At 39.7% G+C, this 24,802-nt stretch overlaps 1 protein-coding gene across 1 annotated transcript; it reads right to left on the bottom strand.

Annotated features, from left to right (window-relative positions):
* Positions 1–1,481: 1,481 nt before the first annotated feature.
* LOC132821026 (superoxide dismutase [Cu-Zn]) lies at positions 1,482–24,802 on the bottom strand. The gene is made up of 5 exons (XM_060833508.1): positions 24,639–24,802; positions 13,875–13,968; positions 11,101–11,170; positions 6,171–6,288; positions 1,482–1,986 (listed from the first exon to the last, which is right to left on the bottom strand). Exons 1-5 carry the CDS (start codon positions 24,711–24,713, stop codon positions 1,867–1,869), a joined length of 477 nt encoding a protein of 158 aa, XP_060689491.1. The 5' UTR covers positions 24,714–24,802; the 3' UTR covers positions 1,482–1,866.

The raw sequence follows: 24,802 nt of genomic DNA, 5'->3' as shown, positions 1-24,802 counted from the left end.
TTAGAAAATGCAGACAGGTTAATTTCCCTCATGGCAGTAGAGGACCAGAGGGCAGTCTCAGAATAAAGGGATGACAATTTAAGACTAGAATGAGGAGGAATTTCCTGAGTTTAAATGCGTTTGGAACTTCTGCCACAGAGAGCTGTGGGGGCAGAGTCCTTGAAGTACATTTAAAGCTAAAATGGATAGGTTCTTAAAGTCAAAATCAGTTGTAAAAATAAAGATTGAGGAAAGCACAGGAAAGTGGACGTGAGGACTGTCTGATCAGCCATGATCCTATTTAACAGCAGAGCTGGCATAAGGGGCGAAACAGATTCCTCTGGTTCCTACTTCTCATGGTCTTACTGCCTGCTGTGGACCCAGCATGACCTGAACATTCTAACTCTTAAAAAGGTAGCAACTTTCAAAGCTATTACTGTTAGACAAGGCAGTCATGTTGGATCAAGCTTGAATCTTAGTATTCTTTAGGAAAGCTGTGAACTTTTAATTTATGAACAAAGCAAATGCACCTGGCCATCTTTCAGTTCTGAAGAGAAGTTCAACTCAATGTTGTGGCTTTGCATACAGCGAGCAAATGACTGATTGCTTAATTAAAAGCTTAATGTTTGAGTATCCCTGCACTGAAGTTTAGATCTATGACAACAAGGTATTCAAATTTCTTGGAAATCTGATCACAAACATCATTCTTATTCACAACTTCCATTTACATACCACCTTCAACAAAAGGATCAAGGCGCTTCACAAGAATCTGATGAAATTTGACATTAGGTGAAGGTTAGGTGAAATGGCCACGTGCCAAATCAAATTAACCATAGCATCCAAGGGATGTGCAGGTTAGGTGGGTCAGCCATGGTAAATGTGAGGTTACAGGGTGAGGGTTCGTAGGCTGACTCTAAGTGGGATGCTCTTTGGAGAGTTAGTGCAGACTTAATGGCCTCTTTCTGTACTGTAGAGATTCTATGATGGTGTAAGATATTAAGACAGAGGGCAAAAATCAAGAAAAGGTACATAAAAGGAATATCAAGAGGGACTTAGGGAATTGAAGGAACAGAGGAAGGGAGGGAGGAAGAACTGTTTACTCCAGAGATGAAATAAAAATAAAATCTAACTTTTCAAAGTGATTTTCAGGTCAAGATTCAGCCAGTTACGCTACTACACACTAAAATAAAAACATTTTACAAGGGCCACACAGCTACCTTGGAGCTCAAGATCCCAAGGTTTGACAGCACATTATTTGGGAAAACCCAATTTTTGGACCACAGTACTACTAGAACAATATATCAAAACTTGGCAAGTTTTAAAGAACATATGGAACATAGTTTAAAAAAGGTCAGCATTAGACAAACACCCCAGTTTCACTCCACTGTCCTTAATTTGTAATTTGAACAGTACTGCAAGAACTTATTGTTCAATTTTGACAATAAAGATGTTAACATTTCAAATTTTGAAACTGTTCAGCGCTTACCATTAAGACACTTGGATAATGAAAGAAAAGAATGTTGCCTTTATTATATTTGTTTGACATTACATTATTCAGTACTTTCAACTATTCAGTTAGCTCATGTTCTTCTAGATAAACAAATTCCAATGGTTGGAAGTATACAGGGCCAACAAACCAAGAATCAACTAGACATCTGTATTTAGGATTAAACAAGTCTCAAGGAAATTAAAGCACAACTCTGCAGGCCAAATGGTCAGCTGGATCAAAGTTGCCAGTTTCTTTTCTGTAGATATCAAGTACACTGAACAAAGTTGTTGTACATTAGACTATTTTGGACCAATAGTCATCAACAGCTAGGTATGCTGACCTACAGAAAAAAAAAATCACTTTCAATTCTTGCCCCCCCCCGCCACCACCTCCGTAGACTAGTTTGTTTCAATCTTAGCAATTCCAATCACACCACAGGCTAAACGACTTCCGGCATTTCCTGTTCGGGTACTCTCCTCATCGCCACCTTTTCCCAAATCATCTTCCTTCTCATGAACCTTCAAAACAAAAAAAGTCAAAAATCAGCATATCTCAAATGACAACTTGTGACCCTATCAACGTCCGAGGAGCAGGGTTATAGATGTTGAGCATAATCATCAGGATGAAGAAAGGCTTATGCTCGAAACATCAATTCTCCTGCTCCTCGGGTGCTGCCTGACCTGCTGTGCTTTTCCAGCACACAATCTCAACTGATCTCCAGCATCTGCAGTCCTTACTTCTCCCCATCAGGGTGATTATGGTGAATCAAGAGTCAGTTACTTCTTCACTCCAAGTACAAGCAAACGCACAAATTAGCATTCAAAAGTCTGTGCTTAAGCCACACCTTTTGCCATTTTTAATCTAGTATCAAGTATCTTTTAGCCTTAAATTCAGAATTAATTTTGAAGAAACACGAACGATAATCTTTAACAGAATATCAAGTGTCAATAGTTTATTCCATTCTACCGATGCAAGATTTACTTGTGGCAATGCAAGAAAAAAAAATCAAATTTTGCCTCAGTTATGCCGAACACGTTTTGCTCATTTGAAGATATCCTGTTCAACATATTGCCTCCAAGGTTATCTTGAAAAAAGGTTGAACTAAAATTGAAATACAACAAACTTGTTTTAACTGGCATCTTATGAAGTGGTACTGTTGATAAACTAGCAATTATGCACCTCAAATATTGGAAGTTCAGTTATCTTGATATCAAAGTCAGTTGACAGTGAGGGCGAGATGATTCTCTGCCAGTAAGTTTTAGTTCAGGCAAAGTTGCATTTTTGAAGAGACTAAAGCTGTAAATAAAGTACAACAATGACATGTACAATCTCTGCACACACAAGGAGCAATTTTTACATTGATTATGTGGACCTCTTAATTTGTTCAGTATGCACAATAAAGTTCTGATTCAGCACGTGGGTGTTCCCATAGAAAAAAGGTACAGAACTTTACCTGCTCTTGGGAAATAATGCAGGGCAGGTGACTTGTGCTGTCAGTGGGGAGCACTTTGGGTCCAATGACCAGAATTCTATTAACTTTGAAATAGTCATAGAAAAGGATAGATCAGATCTAAAAAGTTGAAGTTGTAAATTGGAAGATAACCAATTTTAACAATATTAGGAAGACTTTCACGAAGTGACAAGGGGTTGATGTTCGTACGTAAAAGGGACGGCTGGAAAATGTGAAGCTTTCAGAAAAAAGCAAGAAAACAAGAGTAGAGACTAGGATCCTGTTCAAATAAAGGGCAGGACTGGGAGGTGTAGGGAATGCAGGATAACTAGAGAAATTAAGGGTTTTGATCAAGAAAAAGGAAGCATGGAAAAAAGTACAGCAGGTCAAGCAGCAGAGGAAAGGGGGAGTTGACATCGGTTCAGAACCTTTCATCAGGGTCCTCCTCTTCTCTGATGTTGCTTGACCTGCTGTGGTTTTTCCAGCTCCACTCTGTCCTCATATCTTGGAGGAGGAAGCATACATCAGGTATAGACAGCAAAGAGAATCAATCCTTAGAAGAATATAAAGGCAATAGGAGTATACTTGAGGGAAACTAGGAGAGCAATAAGGGGACATGAGACAGCTTTGGCAAATAGAGTTAAGGAGAATCCAAAGGGATTTTATAAATGCATTAAGGATAAAAGGGTAACTAGGAGGTAAATAGGGAACCTCAAAGATCAACAAGGCTGCCTAGGTGTGGAACCACAGGAAACGGGAGATACACTAAATGAGTATTTTGCATCAGTGTTTACTGTGGAGAAGGATATAGAAGACACAATGTGGGAAATAAACAACATCTTGAAAAATATCCATGTTATAAAAGGTGGCAACATTGGACATCTTAAAACACAAAAAGGTGGATAAATCCCCAATCTGAATGCAGTCTAGAACGTGGTGGAAAGCTCGGATAGTGATCACTAAGCCCAACAAAAGCATTCGTCTCATCTATAACCACAGGTGAGGTGCAGGAAGAGTGGAGCTTGGTTATTATGGAGGCATTATTTTAAAAAGATAGCAAGGAAGAGCCAGAGAACTATAGACCGGTGAGCCTGACATCGGTGGTGGGCAGGTTGTTGGAGGAGATCCTGAGGGACATGCATTTGTTAAGGGAAGGACCGATTAGGGATAGTGAACATGGCTGTGCGTGTGGCAAATCAAGACCCATTAACTTGATTGAGTTTTTTGAACAAGTAACAAACAGTATTAAAGGAGGACAGAGCGGTGGACGTGATCAAAATGGACTTCTGTAAGGCATTCAATAAGGTTCCTCATGATAGACTGGTGAGCAAGGTTAGATCACATGAAATGCAGAGGGAACTAGCCATTTGGATATGGAACTGACTCAAAGGTGGTAGGGTGTTGCTTTTCAGATTGGAGGCCTGCAACCAGTGGTGTGCGACAAGGATTGGTGCTGGGTCCACTGCTTTCATATAAGTGATTTGAATATGAACATAAGTGGTACAGTAAGCAAGTCTGCAGATGACACCAAAATTTAGTGGACAGTGAAGATGCTTACCTCAGAGTACAAAAGGACCTTGATCAAATGGGCCAACGAGTGGCCGAAGGAGTTTAATTTAGATAAATGTGAGATGCTGCATTTCGGAAAGGCAAATCAAGGCAGGACTTCTACACTTAATGATAAGGTCTAAGGGAGTGCTGCTAAATAGAGAACTTGGAGTGCAGGTTCACAGTTGTTTGAAAGTGAAATTGCAGGTAGATAAGTATATCAAAGGCCTTCACTATCCTATCTTTGTTGGTCAGAGCACTGAGTACAAGAGCTGGGAGGCCACGTGCAGCTATACAAGACACTGGTTAGGCTACTTTTGGAATTTGCGCGTGCAATTCTGGTCTCCCTCCTATCAGGAGGGTGTTGTGAAACTTGAAATGGTTCAGAAAAGATTGACAAGGATGTTGCCAGGGCTTGAGTGTTTAAATTATCGAGAGATGCTGAATAAGCTGGGTCTGGAGTGTCAGAGGCTGAGTGACGACCTTATAAAAAGGTTTATAAAAATCCAAGGGGCATGAATTGGGTAAATAGACAAAAGTCCAAAACTGGAGGGCATAGGTTTAGGGAGAGAGAGCGAGATTTCAAAAGAAACCCAAGGGGCAACCTTTTTCAGAGTGTGGTGCATGTATGGAAATGAGCTGCCAGAGGAAGAAGCAGCGGCTAGTATAATTACAACATTCAAAAAAGGCACCTGGATGGCTATATGAATGGGGAGAGAATTTACAGGGATATGAGTCAAACACTGGCAAATGGAACTAGATTTTAAGATATTTGGTTGACATGGGCAAGTTGGATTGAAGGGTTGGTTTCTGTGCTGTACATCTGACTCTATAACCAGAACACACCTAGTCCTGAAGTACTACATGGATAAAATAATTCCTGTACTGCAGCGTTAAACAAAAATACTGGTTCAGCAATTCAATTCTGCTTCATAAATCATTGCCTTATTATTGAACATTTCCACTGGTATGCAAGACTGAAGAGATCTAAGGGGCAACTTTGTCACCCAGAGGGTGGTACGTGCATGGAATCTGCAGCCAGAGAAAGTGGAGGAGGCTAGTACAATTGCAACATTTAAAAGGCATTTGGATGGGTATATGAATAAGAAAGGTTTGGAGGGATATGGGCCGGGTGCTGGCAGGTGGGACTAGATTGGGTTGGGATATCTGGTCGGCATGGACGGGTTGGACCGAAGGGTCTGTTTCCATGCTGTACATCTCTATGACTCTGTCTTTGTTTGGTTCCTCATAGGATGGATACATTGTTCCAGTTGAACTGGTGTCCTTCTTTGTCCATGCATGGACACCAAAGATAGTGGAGTCTGTCTCTTGGTGGCACGAATGCCAACTAGCCTCCAAGAGACACAACAGGAAGTGATGCCATCCACCTCAGAAAACTGGGAAGCAAATAGCAAGTGGGATAGAACACCAACACTTTAGAGGCAGACTGATGTTACCTAGTATGGGGATGAAACATCTGCAAAGAAACTTACAAGCTCAGTGAAAAAGTCAACAACTTCATCCACAACCTGAGCAACAAATCTTCAAGTTAGAAGTACAGCTCAGTACCGCCATTCAAGTTTTTCACAAAAACTCAGATTTCATTGAAAACTGCAGGAGTTGATTTGAAAGTCAATCAATTCATCTTTCTTGAATCAGACATTATTGTAACCACAAGGTGGTCACAAGTTTTTCAATACTTACCACAAGTGTACGCCCAATAATGGACTTCTCCCCTAAGAGAGAGAGTTGACCATCCTTCATTTCAAATACTGCCACACCATTCCCATTTGCCTCCACATTGCCTAGATCACCAACATGTCTAAAATAAATCATAAGTTACAATTAAACCAGATAATTGAGGCAATATTGAATGCAACATTTATAACCCAAAAAGGTTAATTTATTGCAAGTGAATAGCATTTGATATTTCCAGTAACTTGAATTTCAGTCTTCAATGTAGTAAAAGCATCCTAAATTGCTTTGAGTGTTACTGTAGAAAAACTAAACAGGCCACTAAAAATGCCCTTTGCTGTAAAGCAGGTAAATTCAATTTCAGCTTGAACTAAAAAGAGCTGGAATGAATTTATGATAACACGTATTGAACCATATGTGAGATGGAAGTACTGAACATATGGACTGAATTCTCCCCCACCCCAAAAAACCAAACATATGTAGCTTAAGAGGTGACTTAGATCTTACTACATTCAAATGGAATATTGAAGTTTAACTATTTCAGTTGACTCAGAACCCTCAAAAATATATAGACAGCAGTAAAGGTGTAGACACCAACTCAAAAGTACTTGGGGCATTTTAGTTCACAGGGAAATCTCTCAACAAGCAAAGGTTGTCTTGCACACAACAACCATTGACCATCTTAAAACTTACAGAAAATTACTCCAAGTTATTCTTCCAAAAGAAAAAAAAGTCTATATAAATAACTACCATGAACATCTTAAAGTAATGCTCAAAGAAAAATTGACATCAGTTTAAGTCTCAACTTTATGAACCCATGAAAAACCAGGGTGAACTTGTCCACCAGCATCCAAGTTGTTGGTTGCCAGTTCAAAATGTGATGCAAGAGGAGTTCATCTGTTTTATTTTTTATTTAGAATTTTGAACTAGATGCACGTAGGTTAACAAAGGTTAACTAAGCATTATGTAGCTATAATTTCTTTCAGTTCTTGGAGAAGATTAATTTGTTTACTTTGGGAGAATATTACATGCAAAGTAAACAGTGTAGTGCATTGGAAGGTTCTAGAATGTGTTTCCTTCTTTAAGTTTAGGGGGAAAGACAGCTTGGCAGTTCATAGAAGTCTTGGCTGAAGCTGAATGTGAAAACAAATGATTGCTATTGCAAGATGCTTTAGAATAGTAAACAGAATGAGCACACAGAGGTAACCTATTTTAAAGTTCGACATCAGGATTTTAATAGACTTGCTAAAGGGTTTTGAAACTCAGCTTACACTGTTGTAGGCAAGATTTGAAGAAGTGATAGATTCTCAAAATAAGGAATTCTCTCATACTCAAGTACTGTTGAGGCACTTTGGAATTAATAGTCGTCTTTTACTAAGTGTTTTGAAATCTTTCAATACAAGTAGCTTAGTGCATCTTCACCTCTTTTGCATAATAAACTTGTTTTACTTGAGAATGCGTATAGGGTATAAGCAGGCAGGGAAAGAGTTAAGTTTGGAGTTTTGTGAAAGGAGGTTCAGCTGAGACTCAGATCAGATAAGAATTTACAGTTAACAATGGGGTGCTGAAGGCAAGGGTAATGGGTTAACAAAATGGACAGGCAGTCATTTTGTAGAGCCATTTAACAATACTGAAAGCATATAGTATGCAAGGTCAGCAAACAAGGAGAAAGTATTCATTGTATGAGTACAGTTAACAAAGTTAAGAACACCCATTGTATAACAGTAAAAGGGTTTGGCCTCCGCTATCGGTACATGCTGATTGTAGCGGTCACCCAATTAAAATGTATGTTGCCTTATCTAGATGCTCCTCCCTGTAAAATTACTACATAACTCATTGAGAAGGTGTTGTTTGAGAGAAGACTGAACTCATGTCCCTGTGCACATGGGTGATCATTCTCTCCAGGGCCTGAAACAAAAGGAAGGTAAAACAACTGTCTGAACATTTGCTTCAACATTCTGATAACAATGCTGCAGGTTTGGTTGTGTTTCAAGTGAGAGGAGATTTCATTTAAACATGAAAAAGTAATATCCCAGCTGTCTGGCTGGTTGTAAATAATAATGAATTTCTGGGTTTTCTTAATGTGGCACTTAGAATAAAAAATTGTCTTTAGCACACTGAAGGGAGTTTTAAAACCAGCATTTCATGGTCTTCAGCATCTGACAGAAAGCGCATCACATTAATTGAGTCATTTAGCAATCCTATGATATAGCCATGTTGGATTCAATGTGGTGCATTCAGAATCATCCTGCTGCAATAAAGACCATCCAATTCAATGAAGAGAATATAACTTTTGCAAATAGTCTGTTAACTGTGCATAAAGGGCATCGCATGATCTCATGGCAAAATCTCACAAATAAGCCTGGCATTATGTTACATGGCAAAGGCACCTCATTGTTAAATTAAGCATCAAGATATTTGATTCTGCACAAGCAGTTTCTAGAAATGGCGAGAGGCTCTCATACAAAAAAAAAAGCTGAATCTAAACCAGAGTACAAACGCAACATGGACATTATTTCTTTGCATCTCTCAAACTCTGGATCTGATGATATCTTACTCAGATAGGTTGCACTCTTACACAGGCCACTGGGACACCTATTCCACACATTAGCTACCCCAAACTTCATTCCATCCTCATTGTGAGGAATCTCCTGCAGGAAATTTGACTTTTGGCATCATTTTCCACTTGAAAAATTAAAACTGACTGGAGTTTCCATTCTGTCAGTTATGCAGGTCTGCACGACTGAACTGCAGCCTGTAATGACTTGCCACTTTCAAATTTTTCCATTCCAGTTTATTTGCTGCACGTAACGAAATTTATAGATATTGCATCCATATCTCCAATATGATTTTGCTGATGAAGAATCATCTGTGAAAACTGCTAACATTGGTACAGGGTCTTTAGCAATCTTAGTAATTTTGTGAAACCCACAACACTAGATCTGTGTTTTTCATCAAGTGGATACATCAACTAACTTGACATAGAATTCTGTGGTGGACTCCATTTAATTTGAGCAACAAGCAAGAAAATTCTAGTTTTAACTGATATAAACCTATCCTAGCTGGTGGTTGTGTTTTGGTTAACCAGTAACCTTGTATGAAAAGGTGGGAGCTTTCACATATTGTGCAAGGGCATCAGGAGAATTCCTATACTGTCTTTAAAATGCACAATAACATAATTGGATTACAGCAGAGATAATGCTGGAGTGTCTTCATCGGAGATGCTATAACTGAGATGGTCAGACAGCTTCATTAGTCATGATTTCACAGTGGCTGTATTATGTTCAAGTAAAGCTGAAGGCAGAAGTCTGACGTGAGTGGAAAGGAGGAGTTGCTTAATGTAGATGTTAAATAAGAAAAGTAGGAATGCTTTGGCAGATTTAATGGGAGGTCAGGTTAGAAAATTTCAATACATCAAAATTCTATCCAGTGTCACTGTCCAGTTTTCCTGTATTCGCATACATTTGGTCAATTCTTTATTTTATCAAGGTAGCTTCTATCTTGCTGGCTGCTGTTGATGCCAGTTCAATTTGTATGCTGCAATGTAAAATAATCTAACTTTTGGGCAGCTCAGTGCTGCCTCACAGCACCAGGGTCCCAGGTTCGATTCCAGCACCCGGTGATTGTGTGCGGAGTTTGCACATTCTCCCCATGTCTGCATGGGTTTCCTCCAGGTGCTCTGGTTTCTTCAGTCCAAAAACGTGCAGGTCAGGTGAATTGGCCATGCTAACCTGCCCATTTTGTTAGGTGCATTAGAGGGAAATGGGTCTCCGTAGGTTACTCTTTGGGAGAGTTGGTGTGGACTTGTTGGGCCAAAGGGCCTGTTTCCACACTGTAGGGAATCTAATCTTTTCATCCAAACGTATGCTTCATATCAAGTTTATAACTTGGTGCAAACTGATTTGGATATGAGCGCAAGATGTATAGTTACTAGGTTTGCAGATGACACCAAAATTGGAGGGGTAGTGGACAGTGGAGAAGGTTACCTCAGAGTACAAAGGGATTGTAATCAGATGAGCCAATGGTCAGAGTGGTAGATGGTGTTTAACTCAAATGTGAGGTGCTGCATTTTGTAAAGGCAAATCAGGGCAGGACTTATATATTTAGTGGTAAAGTCCTAGGGAGTGTTGCTGAACTAAGAGACCTTGGAGTGCAGATTCATAGCACCTTGAAAGTGGAGTCACAGGTAGATAGGATAGTGAAAATGCATTTGGTATGCTTTCCTCTATTGGTCAGAGCACTGAGTATAGGAGTTGGGAGGTCACGTTGCAACTGTACACGACATTGGTTAGGCCACTTTTGGAATAGTACACACACTTCTGGTCTCCCTCCTATCAGATGGATGTTGTGAAACTTGAAAGGGTTCAGAAAAGATCTACAAGGATGTTGCCAGGCTGAGAGAAGTTGAACTATAGGAGGGGGCTGAATAGACTGGGGCTATTTTTTCTGGAGCATTGGAGGCTGAGAAGCAACCTTATAGAGATTTATAAAATCATGAGACGACATGGATAAGGTAAGTAGACAAGTCTTCTCTCTGGGATTGGGGTGGGGAGGGGAGTCCGGAACTAAGATAGGTTTAGGGTGAGAGGGAAAAAAATTTAATAAGAACCTAAGGGGCAGTGTTTTTAAGCAGAGGGTGCTGACCTACCAGAGAAAGGGGATGAGGCTGGTACAATTACAACATTTAAAAGGCATCTGATTGGGTATATGAAAAGGAAGGGTTTAGAGGCTGGCAAATGGGACGAGATCAGGTTAGGATATCTGACCAGCATGGATAAATTGGACTGAAGGTTCAATTTCTGTGCTGCACATCTGTGACGATGACTCTAAAATAGTAAATTTTTAAAAAAAGTGTAAAATTGCATTATAAAATTACTTACGTATACTCCTTTGAATAGCACAAAATATAATGGAAAATCATTGTATAAAAAATGCTCACCTTTCTTGGTCATCAGGTCCACCATGAACTTTTCCAAAAGGATTGTAGTGAGGTCCTGCACTAATACAGCCTGTAGTGTACACAAATACAGGTTATCTAAACTTTGATGGGTAATTGATCATAAGCTTTCCAGCAACTTCAGGTGGTGAGGAATTTCTTTAAAAATAGTATCATGTTTACACATAGGCAGTAGAATCAAAGTCAGACAGTAGCTCACATGTTGAAAGGGAGGCAAGTGCCCACATCAATACTTTCCTTTGCATTTTCATTTAGCAGCCAGCCAAATCAACAGCATGCAACAAGCTGTTAGGGGCTGTGGCTTAAGAGAGTTAGAAACAGTCCTGTAAGTGCTGCAGTCATCAAGTACTGAAAAGAGAAGGGCACAATTAAAGTGATGGTGGTTGGCAGTGGCTTCAAATGACACTGAAGATGCAAACTATGTGCATGAGAGATATTCTGCTTCCTCACTGTAGGAAGTGATACAGTTCAGAAGAGACAGCAGAAACATATGTTGCATTTGAGATACATTGTCCAGATTTATATATTAGCAACTGCCTATTGCATGGGAACTGATTAAAGAGTGGGTATGTTGGAAGGCAAATTTTGTGCCAAAATATGCATATACATTAAACTTTGAATTGCAGATTAATTCCCCCCCCCCCCCCCAAAAAAAACATTTGTGATTCACAGCAATTCTCCAACATCCTTTCCCCACATTTTATACTACGATCATTTCTGGCATTGCTGAACAAACTCTAGAATTCAGGATTTGATAAATAGTTGGGTAACTAAAATAAAGCTTCATTATGGAACTTTAGGAGCTAAATAGGAAGGTCATGGATAACATGAAGAGTCAAATGCTTTTCCATAGGGTAGGAGGTCCAAAACTGGAGGACATAGGTTGAGGTTAGAGGACAAAAATTAAGGGACATAAGTGGCAATGTTTTCCATTCCAGGGAATATGGTGGGTTCAATCACAACACTTAAAAGGCATCCAGACAGGTACACAAATAGGAAAGGTTTTAGAGGGATAACGGGCCAAATGGGACTAGATGAATTTAGAATATCTGGACGACAAGGACAAGTTCGGCTCGAGGATCTATTTTCGTGCTGTACAACCCAAGGACTCGATAGTAACACATTTTGGACATCTGCATTAGCAGTGAAACACTCCTTACTCTTGGTCAAGGTAACAGACGATGACACCATTGCCTAGAAATCTGATTAGGCCTGGAGTGAGTCACAAGCACCAAGTTATTTCTTCCACCAACTTGGTTTCTCTTTCGTTTTATCTTAACTTTCAAAAGATGCCAGTCTCTCCTGAACCTTTTCTCTATTTCGATACAAGATAGTAAACGCTATAAAAATGTTAGCAACAAGCAAAACACATTAGTGAGGCTGCAGACAAAGCCTTGTTTTACACAATTTCTAACAGGAAAAGAGATGTAATAGTCTCCTCTTCCAAATTTAGTCAATGTGTTTATCCAGATACACAAACTTTTGCCACTTTCTTTCTCTGCTGGCACTAAAATGTTGTTTCAGCCAAAAAGTTGTTTTGTTGTCTACATTTTCTTGGAGCAGACCAGCTGTGCAAAGGTCTGTTGCACTTGCCTTTCTGAACCAACAATAAGTTGGTTTTTTTTGAATGCTTTATTGACCATCAAAGCCATAATCAATCGAATACCACTCTTTCAAGGTTCATTGGAAGAAAAGCTTTTGATTACAACACTTGGTTTCAGAGTGAACTACTGAACTAGGTTTCAATGTGCAAGGAAAGTACACATTAGCCCTCAACTAGTTAAGTATTTTTAAAACCTTTAATCATAACTGGCACATCCATGTTAATGCTTTCCTAGGTTAGGGAGCAGCATAAAAAGGTTTTAAAAGGATTATTGAAATGCAAGACATTTTAAATAAAGAAAAACTTCCCATGGATGTACAGTTGGATTATCTAGATGGGTTCTCTCACTTCCTACTCATGAACAGAAGTTTGTTTAAAATCAGGACACATGTAAACTGCATGAACAGAAAATACTGTGCCTCCCATCTGGTTGCCATTTGCCCAGTGTTAATATTCATTGTCACATACAAAGCAAGTTTCCAGGTTTCACACTTCATTGAATGCTTCTTAGCATCACTCCCTGTATTGCTGATGCTGCTTTCATCTCTACTACCCCCAGGCCCAACTCATTTGATTCTAAATGGCCTCATGTCTAGACAGATTGGTTTCTTATTCCAGGTTGTCTGGTCTCAAGTTCAAGATAGAGGGGAGGGAAACAAGGTTCAGAAGTAGATGCCATTAAGAACTGGATGGACTTTTCAGTCTCATGCCACTGAAGCTACAGATTATGGCCTAATTGATAACTGATCCCTTGCTTCGATGATTTTGAAAAAGTTCACCTCTTTTTAATGTAAGTGCTCAAAAAAAGTGGAGCCACTGGATTGTGGTCTATACTGTTAAACACAAATTTTCATCCTCCCTTAATTTGATGTATTAGCTTTTATCTTTTGCAAAAAAAAACTTCTCTCTAATGAAAGCTTCATATCTGAAGAATCAATTTTGTGCTCTCCATAGATGTCTAATCTGCCAAATGTTGCCAGCATTTACTAGAGATTTAAAGCTAACTTTTAATAAAATGTGCATTTTGCACTAGAATTTAAAATGTTATACATCTACACAGTAAACTCAATTTCATTCCAGTTTATTTTAATGAACATTAGTACATTAAGTCTTTAATTCACAATTGTCATAACAGCAAATATTTACTCCGTACCATTTGTATTATCTCCATAAGCATGAACATGGAACCCATGCTTCCCAGGAGTCAATCCAGTGATGCTTCCTTTCACAGTCACAGGTCCATCTCCCTGGAGAAAAGTTCCATAAAGATATTAGGTGGATTTTTTTTCCAGTATTACAGAATGTGTTAATCGGCAATAAAAACAGAGAAGTCAAGCGATCCAAAAAGAATAAAACTATCACACTGAAAATTAATTCACTTTTCACAAATATTTTCAGTCAATTGGTGCTTCAGGTTTTCCCTGTTTCAGGGCTTCATTTTATTACATAGCCAAATAGAAGAGAGGCCACTTGACTGGTGGCCCATGTTGGCAACAGTGATCACATCTTCAAAATGAAATCTAATTTGTGCAACTAGCTAAATTACTAACAATTGCAGTGCAAAGTATTTCACTTGCCTGATATTTTTGGTTGAGATCACTAAGTTTAACCAGAATTTTACGCAATTAAAGAAAAACAACAAGGAAAATGCAAAAAGACTAATGCTTCTTTATTTTGAAGAAATATACATAGCATTTATTATGGACCAGATCAGAACCACATTGCTTCAACTTTCCAAAAGGGCGGCACGGTGGCACAGTGGTTAGCACTGCTGCCTCACAGCGCCAGGGACCTGGGTTCACTTCCCGACTCAGGCGACTGACTGTGTGGAGTTTGCACGTTCTCCCCATGTCTGCGTGGGTTTCCTCCGGGTGCTCCGGTTTCCTCCCACAGTCCAAAGATGTGCTGGTCAGGTGAATTGGCCATGCTAAATTGCCCGTAGTGTTAGGTAAGTGGTAAATATAGGGGGTCTGGGTGGGTTGCGCTTCGGCGGGTCGGTGTGGACTTGTTGGGCCGAAGGGCCTGTTTCCACATTGTAAGTAATCTAACCTAATCTAAATACGGAGGAGATAACGTAGAGCTCAAGTTTTATACTGAAAGCATAAGGGGCTGTTCAGGATGTCGTCATTTGCTTGGTCCACCACAAGACTTTAAACAAAAATACACTTTCTTACAAAAATTCAAGTAAAAGAAATTGGCAGAACTGCTGAAAGACTGAAGATGTGTATTATTCAATTACTCATCACCCATCCCATATTTAGGCAGTGTCCCATGAACACACCCTTTGGCAAAAATTCAATTCAGCAAAACACCTAAGTGATTCTCACATGCTGTGTCTCTACCCTCCAGAACAAAACTATTTTTTTAAGGAAAAAGCCTCACTGTCTCAGACTGCTCTCCAGAGAGCAAGCTTTTTGCTCAGCATCCAGCAGACCTCTAACTCAAAATCAAACCAAGCCAAACCCAAAGGTCGTTGGTTCGGAAAGCCTGACCCCACACACGCTTTTGCTCCAAGGAAAACTCCAATCAATTTACTGACTGCCTGTCTGAAGCAGAGACTCAGTACCACAGTGACATCTCACTTCAGGATGCACAAGACAACACCTCTCAAATAAATGGCCCTGTCACATGTCCCTAACATCTTTTCTAGTATATGTTTCTTACAGCCTGCTGCTTTCTTTTGGAAGCCATCAGCTACCAGGGTGCAGCTATCCACCCATTTCAGTTGAGATTAGTCCATTATCCACATTTTAAATGTCATGAAAATTGATCCATAATCTTTTTTCATCTATGCAAGGTTGAATGCATATTATCCCAGACTGATTTATCAGCACGCATGCAATGGGTCACAGATTCAGAGATATACATCACAGATACAGACCCTTCGGTCCAACGTGTCTATGCTGACCAGATATCCTAACATAATCTCGTCCCATTTGCAGGCACTTGGCCCATATCCCTTCAAATCCTTCCTAATTCATATATTCCTCCAGATGCCTTTTAAATGCTTTAATTGTACCAGCTCCACCACTTCCTCTGGCAGCTCATTCCATACACTTACCACCCGGTGTGAAAAGGTTGCCCCATGCCCTCTAGTTTTGCACTCTGCCACCCCAGGGAAAAGACTTGTCTATTTACCCTATCCATGCACCTCATGATTTTATAAGCCTCTGTAAGGTCACCCCTCAGCCTCCGACACCAGGGAAAACAGCCCCAGCTTATTCAGCCTCTCTACAGTTCCCTATCCCCCAACCCTGGCAACATCCTTGCAAATCTTTTCTGAACCCTTTCAAGTTTCACAACATCCTTCTGATAGGAAGACGATCAGAATCGCACACACTATTCCAAAAGTGGCCTAACCAATGTCTTGTGCAATATGACCTGCCAACTCCTACACTCAATACTCTGACCAATGAAGGAAAGCATACCAAATGCCTTCCTCACTATCCTGTCTACCAGAGACTCCACTTTCAACAAACTAGGAACCTGTACTCCAAGGCTTCTTTGTTTAGCAACACTCCCCAGGACCTTACCATTAAGCGTGTAATTCCTTCTGATTTGCCTTGCAAAATGCAGCACTCACATTTATCTAAATTAAACCCTATCTCAACCCATTGGCCCATCTGATCAAGATCCCAGTGTGCTGAGGTAACCTGCTTCGCTGTCACCTAAAACCTCTAATTTTGGTGTCATTGCAAACTTATAAACTATATCTATGCTCACATCCAAATCTAGCAGTGGACCTAGTATTGATCCTTGTGGCACTCCACTGGTTACAGACCTCAGTCTGAAAAGCAACTACCCTACGTCTATCTTCAAGCCAGTTCTGAATCCAAGTTACTAGTTCTCCCTGTATTCCATAAGATCTAACCTTGCTAACCAGTAGACCATGAGGAACCTGACAAACCCCTTACTGATGTCCATACATGTCACATCCAATGCTCTGTCCTCAATCCTCTTTGGGGCATTGCTACCGAATCCCTTTTTAGAATTTCTTCCATTGTGACAAGAAAATGCCACAATCTGAACAAGGTTGAGTAGCTCTGGCAAGATACTTTTAAAGTATTCTGATCAGCAAGTACAACATTTACCTACCTCTCCAGAAAAGAGAAAACAATTATGAACTCTCCTGAAATTGAAAATCCACCAGATTTGCATAAGCATCACTAAAAAATGTTTACATTCCTGGCATCTTCCAACCTTAGCAATATATTTTTTAAAAATAAAGTTTTGTTCAATCAAATATCACCTGCACTATAAAGACTTCACACTCAAGATTCTAACTCCATAAACTGGCACCTGGCCTTGTTTGCGGGGTCAGATAATTCAACTGTCCAATTAGACCTCAATTCCTCCACCTCCATTTTCAAGTTGCTGCATAATTGAGAGGCCTGACTGACAAACAGCAAACATGTTTCAAGTAAGAATGCTGAAGCAAAGCAAAGCAATACTGAATTGAAAATCAGGCAGAACAGAGCAAAGCTCCAAAAGTCCAATTTCCAATACTGAATACTGCTTTAAGTATATTTTTGACTGCTCTCAAATTCATTGCTCCACCCAAAAAGAAAAAACTTTATGCATAAGGATACCTGAAAACTGCCCTATGCTACCAATAAAAGACTGAAAGGTCTGCTTTCAACTGCCCAATTCAAAAGCCTAATTTTATTTAGAAAGAACTATTTGGAGAAATATCAAAGTCACATCATTTAGATCACATTAATTTACTGTGAGGGTGTTCCCACTGTATTTGATGCCCCTTTTGCACTAATCTCACTTCAGAAACCAGTCAACTGGTCTGCGTTCACATTTTTATTGCTACCAATTTTAAAAAATGATTTAACATTTCTTTTCTTGCCACTGGTGAACCTATTCCTATCTTTATCACTCAGTTGGTCCTCAAAACCATACGTTTTTCAGCCAGCCTTTAACTATGCAAGTCCCATCAGGAGATGCATTTTCCCCACGTAACCCAATAAGGCTGGCTACCTGCCAGCTAGCACCTGTGTATAAATTCCCAAGTTTCCCCAACTTAGTGATTCTGGTGCTTTGAAAGCTTTCACTAACATGTTTATTTTGCTAGTAGCCACCAAGAGTTCTGGTTGTATGGGTTTCGGATTCTGATAGCACCTCTCATCTGTACTGCAGTTCTTGGCCTTAAGCTGTAAATCCTTGGCCTTCAAGTATTTTTTCTAGTCTGCTGCATGTTGATCTTCCACTAACACATTTTCATTAAATGATCGCTTTCGAAGAACATGTTTGCTCCCAAAGCAATTGTCTGAACATAATCAGTCTTCCCCTTTTTTGTACTTAAATGTTGCCAACCCATTGGTGCAACTGCTTGCCTCTCACCCTGCATTGTCAATAAGTTCTATTTTGCAGTAGTTTTCCACACTTTCATAATAGCTCCACTTCTCTACTGAATAGCATCTGCTGGTAAATAGTTCAAAAATAAAAGCTAACAAAAGCAGGTATAGATCACTTCATTTTGATTAGAAATAAAAGTGATTAATCAGACCAATAGTCAATTTCAACATACAAGTGCGTGCTGCACAGCTCTGAAGTACTGGTTCTTTGTAACTTTCTATAACTCCTTTACAATCTGCAAATGTGTAATCCATACACCAAACTGTGTTGAAGATGCTTTTTCAAGAGTCTGGTTCTCTAATGGTTTAATTTTGCACTCTACCAGAAAACTTAGAGGTGTCTACTTTACGCCCTTCCTTTTTGTGTAAAAAGCCACATTTACCCAATGAAAACTGGCTCTCAAGGCTGTCACAAGTTTAAGCATCAGTTCCAAAACTTGGGCTTTGAATTTTAAGTCTTTCTTCCAACGTAATGCATTTTAAAAAATGCTCAAAATGGTAACTATAGTCTTGTCCCAAGCTGAGAAGTGATCACTTAATACTGATGGAACTGTTGGATTTCTATTAAAAACTGATATGGACCATATCCTTCTCCCATCGATAGATAATGCTGTGTTTTCTGATGCTATTGCATGATTTGCACACCTCAAAATTCAACTTTTTGCAATTTCAACCCCATTAATAGTGAGAGGTTTTGCCAGAAAACCACCTTTTCAGTGACTAATGTATTATTCTCAGCAGAAAAAGTTGCTGCCAAATCTGCAAAGTTTCAAACTTTTCATTCAATCATCACTACCTAGTGGTGCTTGCTGGGGCGAGACAAGTGCCTTCTGATATTTCTTATAAAGCTGACATCTGTCACATTTTTGAAATGAAGATTGCATCCCTCATTTCACTCTTGCATCCTTTCATTTTTTAGCTTGATCGGACAGATGGCAAAGGTATTTTAAAAACTACATGGGCTGTCAAAATTTCTAAAGCTGGTGTCAATAACCTCTCCCCTAAAGAAATTAAAAGTGTTATACTGCATTATTTTAATATCACAATGAACTAATTGACTCACTCACTCACTCTCCTTTTCCAAATAAGAGGTTTCAGTCTCCTTATCAAGTTTAATCAGCATTTATCACTGTCATCCACTAAAACTGTTAAATAGGTTATTACTCACACTAATAAAGGGATTAATCCTAGCTAAAATATTTACATTTCTTGTAAAATAAAGTTTTATCATTTCTAAAGCTAGAACTGGATGAAGTCAATTTTCTTAAGGATTGGTGTCAAGTTAAGACTCAGATCCACCACTGTGGCCAACCACTTCCACTCACCCTCACACTACATCTATCTGCTCCACCCTCCCCATCAACCCATCAAACATCACTTACTGCCATCCCACCTACCTTCCCCACAGCCCCCCTCTACTATTTATCTGAAGCTCCTTCCCCCTCCACATTGCTGATGGGCTTATGCCAGAAACGTCTGCTCTCCTGCTCTTTGGATGGTGCCTGACCTGCTGGGCCTTTTCCAGTGCCACATTTTTTGACTGCCTTTTGCATCTGCAGTCCTGAGTTTCTCTTTGGCTAAAAAGAACCAATTTCACAATATTATACAATTGAAATATTTTGCAACTGCGCTGAAACTTTTTGGGAACCATTACAATGCCCTCTTTGATCCCGATCTCCATTTCCTTTCTCAGAACCTTCCATTTCATGTGCAGTTTCAAATCTATTAGACGATTTTGGACAGATTAGGTAATGGTCTTTAAATTACACCTGCTGCATACACCCTGGACATTTTGGGGGTTCAATTCTTTAATTTTAAATCTCAATCTCGGTGTATCGTCAAACATTTCTGTCCATGGTTCGGAGTTTAAATAGTTTAGTACCACTGCCTACAACCAATATATGACAATGCATTGACTGGATAACAATTGTCAGATTCTGTCAAACAAATTTAAAATCAGAGCAGATAGAATGATTTGCCAAGGCATGTCCCCAAGAATGAGCCAGAGAATATCTGTTACCTGTTGTCACGTTAAAACAGGCATGTTACTTCTCCCTGCAAAGAACATGACGAAAGTGCGACACTGATGAGCAAAAGTTGGTTAGGCTAATCTGAAAACAAACTAAAATAACCCATCTAAAAAAAGGATTATTTATTGTAACAGCAAAAATGACTATTGGCAATATATAATTTACAAAATGTTACTTAAATTAAGGTAACAGCTTGCAAACTTAACATTACCAATAAAGTTAAATTCACCATAGCCCGAGCAGACCACAGGCTGCTCATGATAGATACACACCATTGATGGTACTTTAACCAAGGGTTAACATGCCTCAGTGTTGAGAAGGTGGGATCTTCACCATAATCTCAGCCCAAATGAAAATTGAACTCACGTGAAATAACCATTTGCAAATTTCTTAGCACAAACACTTAATTAGAATACCAACTAATGTTCAGCCTCATCGTAATTACTTCAGTGTTAGTATCATAATCTAGCCTGCAAATTACACAATAAACCTGGCGCTTAAAGTTTATATCTGCTCTCCAACTTATTAATTTTAGCAGCTGTAATTACAAAACCAAAGATTCTATGCATAATTAAAATTGAGACTCACGATACCTGTATGTCCAGCTCCAAACATCCAATGTTTAAGATAGAGTTCTTCACTCAGCGTGGAGTGCCATGGAACTTACACTATACACAATCCAAACATCCTCTTTTGTTGCTTAAGCTGTACCTTTAGTCTTATGAAATAAATCTATCATATTTCTAACCTAAAGCTTTTCTATGTAAATAGCTTCACTGCCAACATGTAGCCTTACCACTAACTGTCGTTTACAAGGACAGACACTCCAGTTTCGCTCCTTCCTGACCTGTCAATTTTAAAGATTATATTTATAGTTAAATCATTAAGTGATGAAGTATCAAACTACACCTTACTCTTTAAAGAGAAAATAAAAACCACACTCGAGAATGAGGTACATTTGCCGACTAATAAGAAATCTGTGGTTAGTGTTAATGTGCTAGAAGAGAGACAATAAAGTGGAAGCTTTTAGTATTTGAATTAGTTGTTAAAATAACCTGAACAATAACTATTTTTATTTCGAATTCGGTTCATATCCATACATGCCAACTTACAGATTCTCATTTTCCATTGAATTAGGGCTGGTCAGTACCTTTTCGAAAATGAATGCAATAACTATTTGAAACCAAATAGATGCTGAGGTGGACTGAATACCACTGGAACAAACCAAAACATTATTTACTCCCCTCCTTGGTTTTCTAGTACAAAAATTAAACCACAATTTTGGAAGTTGCAGCTTTTTTCAAAAAAAAAACCACAAGCTAATCTCAGCCATGTCTATTGCATCTAAAGATCAATTTTAAGCATTTCACAATGTCAAAACAGTAGCAGTGAATTAATCCACTGAAATGAGAATGCACGACTTCAAGTGGTCAACAATTTCAGAAAGGAAGAGAACCAACTAAAATAATAAAGTGCTGGACAAACTCAGCAGGTCTGACATAATTTGCAGAGAGAAGCAGAGGTAATGTTGCAAGTTCAATACGACTCTTCCTCACACAATATTTTCTAAAGCTGTGACAGACTTGAAATGTCAATTTCATTTCCCTCATGTTGAGTTCCTCTGGCTTTTTCTGTTTGTTTCTGGTTTCCAACATGCGTAGTATTTTGCTTTTATTAGCAAACAAACTGGAAGTTGCATACTAGGAAACAAGTCTGAGTAAAAAGCTAACATCCAAAGCTAAGTCACCGTAGTCCAAGAACAAATGGGTGCTCTCTCATTAGAGATCACCGGTGATGGTTCAACCATAGGGTCATCATGCCTCAGCCAGTTCAGCATAGCAACAGGATCCTTACAGATTGCATAAAGAAGCAGCATAAGCAGACTTCATAAAAGGGAAGTGTTGACAAATTAGTAAAGATATTTTTGAGTGCTACTACTAAGATGGAGCAGTGGATATAGAGCATTAGATTCTCAGAAGCATTTGACAAAGCAGTGAATATTATTTCAAGACTCTGAAGATTGGAGAATTCAAGAATGAAATGGACAAAAAGTGGAGTTAGGTTGAAGGAGCTTGAAGATTGATAACACGTGATGACATGTTGAAGCATGTGGGGCTTGAACTCAGGGACACTACCAATGTGCTACAAGAGCTCCTAGCTGATCCAGTTCAATTTTGGTCAATGGTAGACCGTAGCACGTTGATATGGGAAATTTAGCAATGGCAATGCCACAGTCAATAGCTAGATCCTCCTATTGGTGCCAGTCAGTGCTTACATTTTTTTGCCAGCTTGAATGTTATCCAATAGTCAATGTATTTGGACAGACTTCTTCAATATGGTGTCATCATGAATGATTCCCATCACCTCCAATTAGGACCTTGTACTGCAGAGGAAAGATGATACAAGTGAAGATAGAGATTTTTGAATATAGAGCATTGGCATGTCCACAACTCTAGTGGTCTGTGCTGTTTTGTTCTCCTTACAAAAGGAATAACATACTTGGCCAAGAGATCGTACAGTTGATCTGTTCAATGAGAAGCGTGGTAAATTAGGCCCATAACAAAATCATTCTCAAGGGGTTCAATACAGTGAATGCTAGAACACAAGGTCACATTCACGAATAAGTGAATGGCCATTTAGGCTTGTAAATTCAGGAGAAAATTCATAACCCAAACATCACCATTCTTTAGAATTTTCTACCACAGAGGGCCACGGATGCTCATTTGATGAGTGTATTCAATGCAGATGAAAACAGACGTTTCTGTATATGAAGCATTTGAATGCGGATAATGCAAGGAGATAGCGTTGAGCAATAAAGTCTTGATGAATAGCACAGCAGATTGAAAAGGCCATGGTCTACTCCAGCTCCTCTTCCTTATGGTATGCTAACACTGGAGTAAAGTCAGGATTTAAATATGGAGAGGCAAACATGCGGCAAATAATCTCACCTTGGGATTTCAGAAGTCTACAGCTGCAGTGCAACAGCACATCTTAACAGCTGCTCGTTTCTTGCAAGTTTACAGGAATATTTTACCATGGTATCATTTCCAAGACTATTGACTAGCTAAAGTATGCATGAAATCTACTTACACCTCAACCACTAAAAATTGATTATAATAACTTTGTTTGTATTTAATTTCTCCAAAAATAGTTTCAATTGCATATGCAAGAAATAGTTGTATTTACAGCTACAATTTTTCAAATTAAGAAAAACTGGTCAGGGTGCAGGCTTCAGTCCAAGTTTACATTCACCAAGAGTTACAGAGAAAAAAAAATCAGAAAATAAAGAGGTAAACCAGTTTTTAGTTTTCCAGAGGGAGGTTATGATTCTTCCACCGTATAAACAAGCCTGTGCTTTGACCACTTGAAAAACAAATATGTGCACTTTCACTCTTACGAAATGCAGCACAGTAAATTTACAGAAAGCAAGCTCAAGCTCACACAAACACTAAAAGATATCGTTTCAGGCGTTGGCTGAACGACAAATATTGGCTAGGGAACAGGGAAAACTTGCTTCCCGCCCCGCAACTTAGGAACGACAGATAAGGCCTCAGCAATCTGCAGGACAGCACACCTGTTATGCGCACAAATCTCTACAATAACACTTCCTGCTTTTAAGTTCGAGTGCAACTGGAGTCTCTAATTTAAATGTTATTCCCCTAATTTTTAAATTAAGAAGCAGCGTTCTACATTGCTACAACCATCACTCGTTAACGCAACAAGCAATGAGACTTTAGTCAGGATGGGTATACCTTAGAAGGCAAGTTGGAGGCGATGGTATCCCAAGCAAGGATACATACATGCACATCTATCTTAAAAACGCGCCAAACTCATGTACTTGCGCATTTCCAACAGAATGAATTAAAACACTTGTGCCAAGCTCTGACAAGCAAGCAGTCCTTCAGAAGAAAACATCACCGCCAGCTGTTGTTAGGTTCACAAATTGGCATGCATGCATACAAACAGAGTCCAAAAGGTATTCCGGATGAACTCGCCAAGTCAGCGACCCCGCGAAAGCTCACAGGTTCTACAACACAACCATTGACGAGAGACAAGTTGCTGTCGCTTCACATGTTCGCAGCGCTTGCCCTATCTCCCCAAAACAAACATTGTTATCGGATTGCCCACGTTAATTCGCTGCAAGCTGCGGCAAAGTAGCGGTGCAACCATGACACAGCGAAAAAAAGACACACACAGCAATGGCAGGGATAGGGCGTAGGGTGTAAAGAGCAGTGCTCAGTCACACAGGATGACTAAGACGTGCACTTTTGAAACGAAACACAGGCCGCTATAAGACAGGGAAAGTCTGCATCGGTGCTCTGCCCAGTAGGAACACAGCGAGGGCCCTGGTCCAGCTCTGCAGCTGATGGGGAGGACACAGGGGGTGAGGGGACACGGTGGGATGGAGTGTGGGTGGGGGATAAAGGCCCTGGAAGGACGGGCGCTCTCCACGACAGATCCCGAGCCCCCCCCAAGCGCCGGGGGAAAACAACCCCACTGCCAAACAGGCTCCGGGCAACTCACATTTTGCTCGAAGCAGACGGTGCCTGTCACGTCGCCGGTGCCCTTCAACACGCAAATCGCCTTCATAACGGACATGATGGACTTTCACCGGAAAGACGGCACCAACTGCCCGCACACTGGGATATAGACCGACGCCGAGTCCCTGAGGGCACAGCGCCTGCGCA

Source organism: Hemiscyllium ocellatum, chromosome 12 (assembly GCF_020745735.1).
Source record: "Hemiscyllium ocellatum isolate sHemOce1 chromosome 12, sHemOce1.pat.X.cur, whole genome shotgun sequence".
NCBI lineage: Eukaryota > Metazoa > Chordata > Chondrichthyes > Orectolobiformes > Hemiscylliidae > Hemiscyllium > Hemiscyllium ocellatum.
Note: the sequence above shows the minus strand (reverse complement) of the source record. Positions and strands in the feature narration are given on the sequence as shown.